Raw genomic sequence first — 15,775 nt, 5'->3', positions numbered from 1 at the left:
GAGCTAAGAATAACCTAGCTGGGGTCTCTGACCCAATAAAGAAGAATGAAAAAGACAACATCAGATTTAGAAGTTACGTACTTACCGTAACTTAGCATCTATGCTGTCCATTTTCACATTTTCATTCTTCCTCACCTTCCCTCCCAGCCATCCCTCAACCTGTTGGCTCCTAAACTTCCTATTTTATTTGTAGGAACCTTTATTTTCCTGGTTTTAGCCTCTTGATTTTTTTTTCTGCCTTTACTGTTTTCTTTATCTGGAAAAATGTGGCAGCCTCGGATCAGAGGGTCTGATCCATGAACCCAGTAGTGAGGAAGAATGAAAATGAACAACACAGATACCAGTTATGGTAAGTATATAACTTCTAATTTTGGCTCCTTTGCTACAGAGATTAACAAAAAAAAAGAGGTAAGCTGATTCAGGGAATCTTGCCAATTTTTTGGCCGCCCTCCACATTTTCTAAGAGATTTTCCTGCTCCCTTGACCAGTTTTGGCAAAACAAAAATACAGTCTTGCCAGAATACTGATAAGCTAATGTTTACAAAGCAATAGCAGGGGGGTTGCAAAAAAGACAGGCGCCTCCCAGAACAGAGGACAGTCAGATAAAGCAAAATGACTATATAAGGGTTCCTTGTCCCTCCAGCAATCCCTTATGGCTTCCAGAAAGTATGAATATTTGTTTCTCTCTAGCAACAAAGTATGAATATTTGTTTCTCTCTAGCAACAAATTAAGACAAATGGATTCTGAGGCTGATTCAGCAAGGCTACATATGTCAGAGGAAAGAAATGCCTCCATGTCCACCAGACAAAACCTTAGTTTTCTTCTTGTCATACAGTACATGCTGTCACGAGGAGTAATTAAGGTAGTTTATCCTTCCCAATTGGGAAAGGGATTTTATTCGAGAGTGTTTTTAATGCCAACAAAATAAAATGCTTTGAGACCAGTTTGGGTATTTCTTTCCGAAGCCAATCTCTGATGGTGTCCAAGTTCAAAATGCTTTCACTTCACAACTTGTTGCCCCTTCTTCATTTGACATTCGTAACATTAAATTTCACAAATGCTTATCAGATTCCTAGTCATCCAGATTTCAGGCTTTTTTTTTTTTAATGTGATCCAGACACACACAACCTTATCAGTTTTCTGGCTTACTCCTTCGACTATTCACTCCTCCAGGAATGTTCACGTTTCTTGATTCCATCATAGCCCATGGAAGGCTACAGTGTGTCTACATTTTTCTATGTTTAGATGACTTGGTTATCTTTACAGAGTCTTTCAAAGTGTCAGCGTCTCATTTGGATGAGAGCACTGACGCAGGCTAAGATTTCAAAGGAACATTCAGATGTTTGTATTCCTTCACACAGTGGCACACCATTATAAAGAGCTCATCTTCTACAGGAGAAAAAATAGACCTATATTAAGACCTATTCTGGGATTTTTTCACTGAAGACTTCAGTCACTGCAAGGGTACTGCCTCAGAATTTTGGGTCTCATGGCATCCGTGATTCTCATGATACCTCTTGCAAGACTCCACAAGAGAAAGATACAGTGGTATCTGAAATGTCTTTGGTCCCAGCACAAACACCCATCATCTTGTCACAGTCCACTTCTGGGATTTGTGAAGAGAAATCACTTGTAAAACACTAATATCCCCTAATCCATGTCTACCCTCTGGTTCCAAAGCAGTCTGTCACAGTTGTCACCTCGGACATTTGTTGGACAGGAATTTCAAGGGGTAGGAGTGCAGAGTCTTTGGTAGTGTAACGACTGGCCAAAGCACAAAAACATAAAATATAGTAGCTGTCATTGAGCAAGCAAAGGTGAAGACAGATCTTTCCCCCCTGTACAGACTAGTCATGTTAGCATGGAATGTAGCTTTACAGCACTCTGCAGGCGTCTTACTTTGTCAGAGAAAAATTTTGTGGCAGACTGAGCAGGACAAAGGCAGACTCTCAAGAATGGAAAGTAGGTTGGGGGGTATTTAATGAGTTGATCCATCTGTGGGGAGTTCTCGGACCTGTACTGGCAAAATTCTGCTCCAGGACTGCATGCAAGAAGACCTGGAACACTAATGCCTTTTCGTTTCCTTGCACAGGAATGTCCCTGTACACTTTCACCCTTTTCATTGGTATCCAGGATACTTCTGAAGATTCTTTAGGAATCTGTAAAGATCATTGTGGCCCAGGCAGCAGTGTTCCTCCTTTTTGGGGACTGACCAGCAGAAGTTTTCCACACACCTCCTTACAGACTGGATTTACTCGCAAGAGCAGGGGTTTGATACATCCAGACTCCAAACAACTTCAACTGACTGCATAACGTTTTAGGCAGCTGTTTACTGAAGACATACAGCAGATACTAATGGAGGCAAGAAAACCTACTGTTGGAAAATTTTATAGTGAGTGTGGGTGTGCGTGCGCACGAGAATCACTGGTGGCATAATTACACAGTAGAGTATGTAGGGACAGCACCGTTTTGGTGAAGTTTAGCAGTAACAGAGGATAAATAAACATACCAATTTTTGCATCATATGTAGAGGGAACAAACTCTTAACAAATAAGTACTCTGCTTTGTAAATACAAAGCCAGATAGACTGTCTTCAGAGTGGAAAAGTGTTCAGTATTGCTGGAATATAAATAAATCCAGATATTTCCAGTCACATTCACAGGTAAAAATGTTGTAGCTAAATTGCATTCACAGGTGAATTTCTTTCTTTTTTTCATCTTAATTCTATCACTTGAGGCACTATATATCACAAAGCTTGTTGATATTGAAAAATGAGAATGCTTTTAATTGCTCTGCTTTTCTATGTATAGCTTCAAAAATGCACACCAATGTCTTGATGATTTCTGTATACTGTGAAGTGCTTTCTTGGCAGTGGTAAATGCCAGCTGAGCTAATCTAAAACAAGTACGTCATGGATGAAATGTTAGTAATTCTGTCTGTGTAAAGGATGAATGTTTGTGTAAAGGATAAATGTTTAAGTAAAAGAACAAAGTGTTTATTTTGAGGTTATAAATTGTGTATTTGTGCATGTAGCCTCCTGGCAAATGTTTTCTGTGACTAGCATAGTCATGTATTTAAGGTATTTTTTGCATTTGAGTCTTAATTTTGTAAAATATTCTTTCCGTTTTGTACCTTTCTTGTTTGATTTTAGATTTCCCAGCCAATAACATTGTGAAGTTCTTAGTTGGCTTCACTAATAAAGGCAGCGAAGATTTTGTTGTAGAGTCTCTGGATGCCTCCTTCCGCTATCCTCAGGACTACCAATTCTACATCCAGAATTTCACTGCTCTTCAGCTTAATACCTTGGTACAACCCCAGAGACAGGCCACCTTTGAGTATTCCTTCATCCCAGCAGAACCTATGGGAGGTCGTCCTTTTGGACTAGTCATCAACCTGAACTACAAGGATACTGCAGTAAGTACATTTTTTTCTCTTGCCTTCTTTGGAAAGTAGTACTCAGACAAATGCAGCATCTCCAGTTGCATGTAGGGCATTTAACCAAACTAGTGATCTACTTTGTAGAAGAAGCCTACTTGTATAGGCTTCCCTGATCAGGAAATTAAAGGTCTTTCATGATTGAAAATGGCTTGAGATGTGATAGAAAGCTATTTCTTTATTTTTTTCCAGTATTCATCACTTAATAATCATTGATTTTTTTTCCTTTCGTTGACATATTGTCAAGCAGTAAGTAGGCATTAAAAAAAAAAAAAACTTGGGCTCTCATAAGAAATGCTTTCTTTGCTCCTGCTCTGACTATAAGGCTGAGGTAGCAGTAGCAAACACGGATATGGACTGGCATGGTGAAGCCTGGGCCTTCAGCTGCTGTGTTCTGCCTGCTTTTCTGCTGTACCCTTTGGAGTGAGCTTTGATTGTTTGAATTTACTTTTTATGTCATACTGTGATAAAGGTACAGAATTTGTCTGTTTGCGGCTTTTGTAAAGTATACGATGTCCTTCAAGGATGCATCTGCAGTCTTTACAAATGGGTTGTCCTGTCGTCAGGCAGCCCCTCGGTCGGCCGGATTCCAAAGTCTGGGTCTGGCTTCGGCTGGTGTCGCACTTCACCCGACGTCATTGCGGCAGTTATTTGGGTATAAAGGCATCAGCCGACGCCATTTTCCTTAGTCTATCTTGCCGCGTGGCGCCCGAAGCAGAAGCTGTTCGCAAGTGCCGGTCGGTCAGATCCAGAGATTATTACTACCGAATACTACTTCGAAGACTTCTATAAAGCTAAGTACCCCGTTGGGGACTCTTTCTTGCCTCAGCCGTTGTCAGAGAAAGTTAATAAAATACCTCATAAAGATTTCCACTCCTATTGCATACATTGCTTAGGCCCAGACCACGACGTAGCAGCTTGTCTAGCCTGTGCTTTTTTTAACCGACGGACGCTTAGACGTCGGTCAGACTTTGCTGAACAGATTTTTCGGCTCCGATTTTGCCTACATTATGCCGTCGGATCCTCCGACTACGCAAATAACCAAAAAACGCAAAGAAAAGGACCGACACTTTCGGTCGCGGTTTCGGCTGAAACCGCGGTTAAGCAAACCACGAGTGTCTCTGTTTCGGCCGAAACCGAGCAAGCGGTTCTTTCTTCAGCCGATAACATGCCTTCTACCGAGGCCTCTTCTAACCTGGTAGAAACGGCTTCTGAAATCCAACCTTCTGTTGCGGTTTCACAGGATTTATCAGACACCATTCCCCTGGATATTTCAACCCCTGCACGTGGAGCTGCTAGGCCTCCTCCAGCTATGTCTATTAATTCCTTTGCCAGGGCTAAAGCAGCCAAAGCATCAAAACCTGTGCCTGCCAAGCCCCCCTCTCACAGGCCCAGCACCAGCTCCCATATGCTTTCTTTGGCTGAGGATCTCATCTCTTTAATTCGTGGAGCCCAGCCTCACCCAGACAGGGCCTCTCTCCCTCCTCCAGACAAGAGGCCAAGAGCAGAGCCCCCTGAGCCAGTATCCACAGATGATTCCTCTGATGACTCAGAACATACAGGCCCTCCTGAGGCTTCTTTTTCTCCTTACGAAGACTCTGATGCTGAGGAGTCCATCCCTTCAGCCTCTCCTCCTGAGGAATTTTCCTTTGGGGAAACCTTGCATGCTATGAGGGAACAATTTCAGTGGCAGGGCCAAGATTTCTCAGACTCTAGAAAAAGGCTTAGGACCTTTCTACATTTGCCACAGCATAGGCCTTTAGCTATACCCCCAGTTCTTTCTGTTGTTGATGATGCATTTAATGATGCTTGCACTACTCCTGATTTTTACCTCCGGCTCCTGCTAAGCCCGATAGGTACTACAGGGTCCCGGACACTCATCACCACTTAGCCTTTTGCAGATCCAGAGACTATCTCCCAGGGTCCTAAAGCTGTAGCAGCTACTTCTTCTAAAAAACCCCTCCCCTCTGAAAGGGAATCCAGATCCTTAGAGAGATGGGGTAAAAAAGTTTACACCTCTGCTACTTTGTCAGCTAGAGCTTTGAACTGCCAATTTCATATGATTCAATATCAAGAGTTTATGCTTGACCAGTTGACTAAAAAGCTGTCCTCTGAAGAATCTTTAGATAAAAAGTATGTTCAAGAAATGGTACATAACATACAGCAGGTTAGTAACCATTCTTTAAAATGTGGCTATGATGCACTGGAGGCTTCCTTTAGATCAGCCATGACTGGCACAGTTATCAGGAGGCATGCATGGTTGAAAGAACAGGCATTACCAGACCATGTCATATCTAAGCTTTTGGATGCACCTATGGACAAGGTCAATTTATTTGGTTCCCCTGCACAGCAGGTACTAAAAAAGATGGAAGAGAAAGCAAAATCTCTGCAAACAGTGAAAGATTTCTTACAAGTTCAACCTCCAAGGTTTAGCAGGAACTGGCCCTCCAAGAATTGGTCCTTTCCGGACTCCTCTAAGGCACAAAGAGGCAGGAATAGGCGCTCTAGAGGCAGAAACCAATCCAGGGGTGCCTACAGGGGTCGCCAGTGGCAGGGTAACAACCAACGAGGCACGGATACAGCCACCACCACTACAACAACTCAATCACAGTGACTTGGCGGTGGCACCGCCTACCAGGGAACAACTAGAAGCACCCTTAGGCGGAAAGCTAACCTTATTTTCAAGAAACTGGTACTGCATTACAAGAGAAAAATGGAATGTTAAGTTGTCAATCTCGCCTTCATTCTTGCTTGATGGGTTCGGAGCCGATCCCTCGGCTCCGACTCGGCACTTGCTAAGCTCGAGAGTCACTTTTACCAGCTCGAGGCAGCCCCATATCCCATGATGCAAGGCGGTAAGTACCCAGATCTCGTTTGCCGCTTCGCTTATGAGGTCCTCCTTTTACCAGCTCCTGGTAAGTGATTCACTTTTTGGATATTTAAGCCCTTTTCTTAAAACCCTTAATTATTAGTTATTAGTTAATTATTTACTTTTGTGACAGAAAATCCCTGTCTTTTCTAATTTATTTTAGTCAAACTTTACCCATCCCATCCCTCCCTGTTAGGGTGTGTGTGTTTGTTTATAGAAATACCTTTTGGTATTTTATTTAAGTTAATTTTTGACTGGTGTGTGTGTTTTGTAAAGCACCATGTCAAAGGAGAGGGTCTCAGGTTTTAAAGTGTGACTCGTGCTGTCAGAAGATGTCTCTGACGGCCGGTCACACGTCTTGCCTGTATTGCCTGGGGCCTCTTCACCTGCAGGACTCCTGTGCTATTTGTCATTCCTTCAGCCAGAGAGTCCTGCAGGAAAGACGCAATAAGCTGATCCTTAGGGGCCTTCTTAAGCGGAGGGCTCTCCGGCTGAGTCGGCTCCATCTAAATCAGCTAAATCTTCCAAGGCCCAGGCTTCTGTGTCTAAGCCTGCGGCCTCGGCTCCGACTCGTTCAGAGTCGAGATCTCGGCTGGAGCCGATTCTGGCAACAAAACCTTGGCACCGATGGCTATCGGTGCCGAATCTATCGACACTTCGTGTCGGCTCCGATCGGTTCCGACACCCATGTGGCAGGCATCGTGTCGGCTCGATCGGCTCCGACACAGTTACTTTGGTGGCTGTATCGGCTCGGCTGGAGCCGATGCATCGAGCTTCCTGTCGGCTCGATAAGTCTTCGGCTCCGACAGGATCTATAGTATCGGCTCCGATGGCTCATTCCAGGAAGAGGTCGAGGTCTCCTTCCTTGGAGCCGATACTGTCGGCTCCGGCTTCACCTCTCCTTCGAACGGAGCCATCGAGCCGATCTTCAAGGTCATCCAGACTGTCAGATCATGACCTAGAGAGTGGTCAGTAGATTACTTAAGTCACAGGTACTGGCCCAAATGTTACATAGTCCGTCTCAACAGACTACTGTTGGTCCACACCCGTTACAGTTCCTCCTTCAACTCTACCCCAGAGCTTGGAGTTGGAGTCTTCGAATGGTTACTGCTACGGCTGGAGGGCGGATACCCCTTCTGTTCCTTCAGCCTCTACTCTTATCTCCTCTTGAGACCTTCCTTAGAGGGATTCGTGGTCGGGCTTCCATGGTCTCCTCCGAGGGGTGAGTGGCATCGGACCCTTGTCGAACCCGCTCTTCCCCTTGGAGCCTCGGCCTTGGTGAGCTCTGCTCCGACATCTGCCTCGGAGACTTCCCTTCGGTGGTCCCTGGAGTTCCTAGCTCTTGGAGCGGGTTCTCTCGGACCTGCCTGGGAGGGAGCATTCGAGGTGATGAAGAGTGTACTGGCCACTGGTATCAGTCAGCAGTCTGTTCCGTAGCTCCTCCCTCTATAGTACCTGTTGACATCTCTGCCACTTCTCTTGCTACAGGACCCAGAGATCCTCCGCCTCAGGTTTCCCCATTGGGAATTTCCCCTCTTCGAGGATTCTCCTGATGTTTCGGGAGATCCTCCTAGGAAGAGGACTTGTAAGAGGAAGCATGTAGACTCCCAGAGTCTGTCACTTGGATACTGACTTTGATGAGTCAGAGGGATCCCTAGATCCCCTCTGAGGATGTCTCCTTCTCAGACATCCTAGAACTCCTGAAACAGAGGGGAAACTGGCCCACCAACAATCCCTCTGAGGATGAGTCAGTATACCTAGAGGCGTTTGGATCTCGGCCCTCCACCTCCTGGGTGTCTCCGCCTTCGACCCCCTTATGCAGGTTATTGCAAGCGTGGGCAGCTCCTGACTCTGTAGAGCCAGTCCCTAGGAGGCCTTCAAAATTTATCACTGCCCGTGTGACAAGCAATTCCTCACTAAGGGTGTCCCGCTGATGCCATGGTGGTGGCTACGGCCACCAAAAGGAACTTGCAGATCCTTCCGTGCCGTCCATCCTCCTAATAAGGACTCTAGGACCATGGATAGGTGCGGTAAGCGGATGTTTTCCTCAGCGACCTTTGCTATCGTTGCTGAATTACCTATGTCACTTCACCAGACTCCAGAGGTATATCCTTAAGGAGCTGGGTGAAGTAGTTCAGGATCCTACAGCTGCAGGGGCTCAAGAGAAAATTGCTTTGCAGCTAGGAACCCTCAATTCCATTGCAAACTCCTCCATGCGGCTAATATCTTATGCTGCGGATGGGCCAGTAGAGCCGCAGGTACAGGTGTGGCTCTTAGACGCCAAGCCTGGATGCGGCTATGTGATTTTGCGGATCCCTTTAAGGCGTCCTTCACAAATTCTCCCTTTGATGGGTCAGCTTTGTTTGGCCCTCAGGTGAAGAAACCTTGACCAGGTGCGAACAGGACGGCAAGACTCTTTCTGCTGTTGGAGTCCGTTTTCCACCCTTCTAGACCTTATCCCAAAGGACAGAAAGGTGGGAAAATGTGGTTCAGAAATCCCAAGGAGTCACGCCATTCACGTGGTCAGTTTACCCCTAGAGGCAGAGGGGTAACAACAACAGACGCTCTAGGGGCAGAGGGTCCAAAACCAGGGAAACAGGGAGCCTCTCTCTGACAAGCCCTTTCAGCATCCCTGAGGTGTTGCCCGGCTGTCCCTCCTTGGAGGCAGTCGGGGCGATTATCACTGTACCCAGAAGCCTGGCATTCCCTCACTCAAGACAGATGGGTACAGTCGATCATATCCAAGGGTTACATAATTCCTTTCGAGGAAAGTCCCTTCCCCTCAAGTTCCCTTCCAGATGTACCACCCGGTCTAAGGAAATTGCAGAGTTAGAAGTCTCAAAACTACTGCAAAAAGAGCCATTCAGCCAGTTACAATAGACCATTCAGAGCCGGAATCTACTCAAGGTTCTTTTTGGTCCCCAAAAGACGGGAGACTGGAGACCAATATTGGATCTCAGCAGACTCAACAAGTCTGTCAGGAAGACAAGATTCGAATGGTCACTCTTCAGTCAATTCTGCCCTTCTTACAGAAGGACAACTGGATGTGCTCAATAGATCTTCAGGATGCGTACTATCACATCAAAATTCACAGACGCTCCAGGAGATTTCTCCGCTTTCGGCTGGGGTCCAGTCATTTCCAGTTCAGAGCCCTGCCCTTTGGTCTCACTACAGCCCCAGAGTGTTCACCAAATGCATGGCAGTGGTCACGGCTCACCTGAGGCGTCAAGGATTCCAGGTGTTTCCGTATCTCGACGACTGGCTCCTGTCAGCCACCACCAGGCATCAGCTTATACAAGCCAGGGATTACACAATAGATCTTTGTTCTCATTTGGGCATCTCAATCAACTTGAAAAGTCATCCTTATCGCCCTGCCAGTCTATTACCTTCATAGGCTAATCTTAAACACTGTTCGGATGTCAGCTACCCTTACAGATCAAAGAGTTTCAGACATTCAGAGTCATGTCAGGATCATTCTGGCCAGCAAGAAAGTACAGGCCAGAATGGTTCTAAAGGTATTAGGTCTCATGGCTGCGGCCATTACTCTTCTTCCCTGGCTCGATTCTACATGCCTTCTTCAGTGGATGCTGTTCACACAATGGTCATACCAGCAACTTCCAATGCGTCACCAGATTCTGGTGACACAGACATGCAAAGAGCATCTTGCTTGGTGGATCACATCGCCTCAGGTTCACCAAGGCAGGTACTTTGTACCCCATCCCCGATAGCCACTGTCACCACGGATGCCTCCCTGATCGGGTGGGGGTCATTATCAGGGCAGGATGGTTCATGGGACGTGGCAGCCGTTCGAGTACCATCTGCACATAAATGTCCTGGAGATGAGAGCAGTGCTTTTAACGTTGCAAGCCCTCGACGACTTTCTTCCCGTAGGGACAATTGCAGTCCACACAGACAACATGTCTGTAGTTTGGTATATCAACAAACAGGGCGGAACCAAGTCCTACGCCTTGTGTCGAGAAGCGCTCAGACTATGGCAATGGGCGATCTCCTCTCATCGGTTTCTGGTAGCAACGCATATCCCTGGGAAAACCAACATTGTAGCGGAGAGATTGAGCAGAGCTATTCTCATGCCTCACGAGTGGTCTCTCAAGCAATCTATAGCAGAAGAGATTTTTCTGGAATGGGGTCGTCCATGTTGCGATCTTTTTGCTACTCCCCAAAACAGCAAATGTCCAGACTTCTTCAGCCTCTTCCCTCTATCAGGCCATCCCCCCAGAGACGCTCTGACCCAGGATTGACCCCAGGGACTTCTTTATGCCTTCCCTCCATTTCCTCTGATCCCTCAGGTGATCCAGAAAGCTACCGTTTTGAGAGCCAAATTGATTCTCATTGCCCCTTACTGGCCTCGACAAGTTTGGTTCCCGTTCCTCCATTACCTTTTGGTGCAGCCGTGGCATCTGGACCCAGTGCCAGATCTTCTGATTCACCAATCGGGTCAGCTGCACCGGTCAATCCCTTCTCTCAACCTCACAGCATGGTTGCTCCACTTCCTTCCTTAGCCAGGCTTCCTTTGATCTCTAACCCAGTTAGAGACATCATAGTAGCTTCACTAAAATCCTCTACCAGGAGGATTTATACAAGCAAATGGAAACGTTTCTCTTATTGGGCTAAGGCCCAGAATATTGATCCTTTTACTGCCCCTGTTCAGGCAGTCCTGGACTTCTTAGCAGAGATTTTTCATGCAGGCTCCTCTTCTTCCACAGTCAGAGTTCAATTGGCTGCTATTTCCAATTTTCATGTCGGGATAGCAGATCATAATATTATGTCCCATAGGCTCTGCAGGGCCTTCTTGAAAGGTATTTTCCTACTAAAGCCTCCAATCAGGAATCCTCCTCCTCAGTGGGATCTAAATTTAGTGCTGACATCCTTGATTCTTCCCCTTCGAGCCAGCTGTTTCTTGTTCCTGAAATATCTTTCTTGGAAAACTTTATTCCTAGTGGCTATTACATCTGCCAGGAGGGTGTCTGAACTTCATGCTCTTTCGGTTCGACCCCCCTATTTGGTTTTTCACAAAGACAGAGTATCTTTGAGAACTAATCCAACCTTTTTACCTAAGGTCGCTTCAAAGAACAATTTGAATCAATCCATTGATCTCCTGTATTTTTCCTAACTATTCAGATAGAGCTGAACAAAAGCTACATTATCTTGATGTCCACCGTCAACTTAGATATTATTTGGACAGAACAAAAATTTAGAAAATCTGATCAACTTTTTGTTTCCTATGACAATAAAAAGGCCTTCCTGTTTCTAAAGTGACCTTGTCCAGATGGCTTTCTTGGTCATCTCTGAAATTTATACTCAGGGGAAAACAGCTGTGCTCAAAACCTAAAGCACATTCAACTAGGAGCTTAGCTACTTCTACAGCTTTTCAAGCTAGACTTCCTTTGGACACTATTTGTGCAGCGGCCACTTGGGCCACTCCTCACACTTTTGTTTCCCATTACAAATTGGACTTGGCCTCCAGGGACAGAGCCAGTTTTGGCTCTACAGTCCTCAAGAGTTTGTTCCATTGAGCCACCCAGGATAGAGGTGCTAGGGACGGTCCCATCAAGCAAGAATGAAGGCGAGATTGACAACTTAACATTAAGAAGTTATGTACCTACCATAACGTTCCATGTTAGTTGTCTTCTCCTTCTTTCTGCAACCCTCCCTCCTTCCCCTGGCCTGGACAGACCTTGTTATAAGAAACTGTTATGCTGAAGACCATTCAGACCTGGTCCTTCTTCCATCTGTAAGTTTTCTTTCTTCCTTTGGGAAGTATTTTATGCTTGGTGCTATTGCCCTTTGTCAGCAAACGAGATCTGGGTACTTACCGCCTTGCATCATGGGATATGGGTCTGCCTCGAGCTGGTAAAAGTGACTCTCGAGCTTAGCAAGTGCCGAGTTGGAGCCGAGGGACTCGAACCCATCAAGCAAGAAAGAAGGCGAGAGAAGACAACTAACATGGAACGTTATGGTAGGTACATAACTTCTTATTTTGCAAACTGTAGACCAAGGTTACAGGTTCCATTTCCATACTCTACCAGGAAAGAGAGGAATGCCAAACCTACCACCTACTCAAAGGACAGAAGCTCTAAAACAAATATCTCAATTATTAAAAATGAGAGCTGTGGAAAAGGTACCATCTATGGAGCAAGGAAAGGGATTCTACTCCAGACTCTTCCTGGTACCAAGAAAAGAAAACAAATGGAGGCCTATTCTAGACCTGTCCGCTTTAAACACATTTCTCATTGTTCCAAAATTCAAAATGCTGACCCTACAGCAGCTTCTTCCCATGCTGGCCAAGGAGTCTTAGCTGGTAACTCTAGATCTCAAGGAGGCATACCTGCACGTCCCCATAAGACCAATTTGCAGAAGATACCTCAGATTTCTTGCAGGATCAGAGCATTATCAATTCTCAGCATTGCCCTTTGGCTTATCTACTGCCCAGAGTGTTCACGAAATGCCTGGCATCAGTAATCGCTCATTGCAGACTTCAGGGGATTCAAATCTATCCCTACCTGGACGACTGCCTGATAACAAGCGGACAACAAAAACAAACTAACAGAAGACTTACAAAGAGTCATCTACCTGCTACAAGCCCTGGGATATACAGTCAATACAAAAAAGTCAAGGCTGATTCCATCCCAAACAATAACCTTTCTGGGTGCAGAACTGGACACATCAAAACAAATGGCATTTCTAACTGCAGAAAAGAAAGAGCAACTTCCTCTCTACTTCTCGGCATTAACAAGGCAGAACCATCTAACTGCAAGAAAAGTGCTACAAGCTCTAGGCTTCATGGCATCCTGCATAATACTGGTCCCTCATGCCAGGCTGCATATGAGGAAGCTACAGTGGTACCTAAAGAATTTGTGGTCCCAGCACAAGCACAGCCTAGAAACCAAAATTCCAATGATCCCATGCCTGAAGCAAGAGTTCCTATGGTGGGCTCAGGCCTGCCAATCAAACACAGGATTGCCCTTCTGCAAAAGTCAACCAAGACAAACCATCACGACAGATGCCTCAGACCTCGGTTGGGGGGCACACATGCTGGGCAAGTGCATTCAAGGCCTATGGACTCAAGACCAGCTGCATCTGCACATAAATCTAAAAGAAATGATGGCAGTAAAATTGGCAATCCAGGCATTCAGACCTTTTCTCCAAGAAGGCCAGTTGATAAGGACAGACAATACCACAGTTATGTGGTACATCAACAAACAGGGAGGCACGCACTCTTACCCTCTATGCCGGCTGGCACTGGACCTATGGGATGTGGCTCTGAGCTACAACATTCAGTTACAGGCAATTTATGTACCAGGGAAGGAAAATATTCTAGCAGACATATTAAGCAGAACTACAACAGATGCCCACGAATGGATGCTGCATCCGGACATCTTCAAAACCATCACAAGGAAATGGGGATTACCACAAATAGACTTGTTTGCATCCCCATTCAATCACCAGTTGAAATTCTGCACAAGGACTTACCACCCACTTGCTTGGAAGGTGGACTCCCTATCTTTCAGTTGGAAAATCCTGACAGCATACGCATTCCCACCACTTCCTTTGATGCACAAGGTGCTTCTGAAGATCCAAGAGGAACGTCCGAGGATCATTCTGATAGCCCCAGACTGGCCAAGACAACATTGGTATCCACTGCTGAGGAGCATGTCCCGGGAACAAATATGGACACTGCCCCTGATCCCATTACTGCTAACACAGAACAACTACAACATCCTGCATCCAAACCTAAAAACTCTGCAGCTAACTGCCTGGAACATTACATAACAGCAATTAACCCAAATTTATCCCAAAGGGTTAAAGACATAATCCTGGAGGCTCGTAGACCTTCAACAAGAAAGAATTATGCAGCAAAATGGAAAAGATATCTCATCTGGAGTACTGCAAAGGGCAAGATGTGACACTGGTGAACATAGCCAACATCCTGGAGTACTTGGCGGAGCTCTTCCATACAGGCCTGTCCTATTCTTCCATCAAGATACATGCATCAGCTATTTCAGCAGAATACAGCTTGGATCCTCCTGTCTTCTCAAGATCCTCTGCTCAGACAGTTTCTGAGAGGAATTAAAATGTAAAACCTCCCAGGAAACCTCCATTGCCAGCATGGGACTTGAACTTTGTGCTAGAAAAACTGACTCTTCCTCCTTTCAACCAGCAGCAACAGCAGAATTACAATACTTATCCTGGAAGACTGCTTTCCTGCTGGCAATAACTTCAGCAAGAAGGGTCTCTGAACTACAGGCATTAATGGCAGTGCAACCCTTCCTGATCTTCCATCAAGATAGTGTCCATGAGAACAAATCCTACATTTATGCCTAAGGTGGTATCCAGGGTCTCTTTAAATCAGGCTATCCACCTTCCTACATTCTTCCCCAACCCACAGAACAGGGGAGAAAGGCTCTTACATGTACACAGACAATTGCGCTACTACCTGGACAGGACAAAAAACAATAGAAAAACTGACCAGCTTCTGGTAGCATATGCAACAGGAAAGGAAGGAAAACCAATTTCTAAACAGACAATCTCCAAATGGATAGGAAATTGCATTAGATTTTGTTACTCCTTCCATGGAAAGAAAACTCCAGAGAACATCAGGCCTCACTCCACAAGGGCTACAGCCACTACCACAGCTTTCTTACGAGGAGTGGCTACCAAGGACATTATAGAGGCTGCTACTTGAACCTCCGTGCATACATTTGCCAAGCATTATAACTTACCTCTATACTCTAGATCCCGTGCTGGTTTTGCCACTGCTGTTTTGCAAGGGATCCTAACTACACCATAAGCTCTCCTCATTTCCTCCTCCCCTAGTTTAGCTATGGTATTCTACCCATTTGTAAAGACTGCAGATGCATCCTTGAAGGACATAGTACAGTTTTGTACCTACCATAAATGTAGATGTCCGAGAGGAATGCATCTGCAGTCAGGATTACCCACCCTCCTTCCCCTCCGAGGTACTCCTAGGGTATTTGCCAATCTTCAGCTAGCTTGGGGGGGGATCTATTATGGTGTATTTGTTTGTATATATGTACATACATGCTTATTTTGTGTGTTTGCTCTCTACTATTTGGAAACTTTGGCATTTATCCAAATTTAGCCATCCAAGAGGGCACCTGGCATCTGGGGCAAGAAACACTGAGGAAAATGGCGTCGGCTGATGCCTTTATACCCGACTAACTGCCGCAATGACGTCGGGTGAAGTGCGACACCAGCCGAAGCCAGACCCAGACTTTGGAATCCGGCCGACCGAGGGGCTGCCTGACGACAGGACAACCCATTTGTAAAGACTGCAGATGCATTCCTCTCGGACATCTACATTTATGGTAGGTACAAAACTGTACTTTTTCACTTCTACTAGGCCTTTAAAATTACTTTTTGAATCTACTGATTTTAAATATCTGTTTTTTTCAAAGTACTGCACAGCTCTGTAGAGGAGAGTTCACTGT

The 15,775-nt window shown here is 45.6% G+C and overlaps 1 protein-coding gene across 2 annotated transcripts in view; it reads left to right on the top strand.

The window, feature by feature from the left end:
- Positions 1 to 15,775, top strand: part of SSR1 (signal sequence receptor subunit 1) — a 557,116-nt gene that overhangs the window by 251,558 nt on the left and 289,783 nt on the right. For both annotated transcript variants that reach the window (XM_044064904.1, XM_044064905.1), the window contains exon 4: positions 3,153 to 3,415. In XM_044064904.1, the coding sequence (XP_043920839.1) occupies positions 3,153 to 3,415 (263 nt within the window). The remainder of the gene's footprint in view (positions 1 to 3,152; positions 3,416 to 15,775) is intronic.

Source organism: Protopterus annectens, chromosome 3.part0 (assembly GCF_019279795.1).
Source record: "Protopterus annectens isolate FY-2018-M chromosome 3.part0, PAN1.0, whole genome shotgun sequence".
Classification (NCBI taxonomy): domain Eukaryota; kingdom Metazoa; phylum Chordata; order Ceratodontiformes; family Protopteridae; genus Protopterus; species Protopterus annectens.
This window is presented reverse-complemented; position numbering and strand designations above follow the sequence as displayed.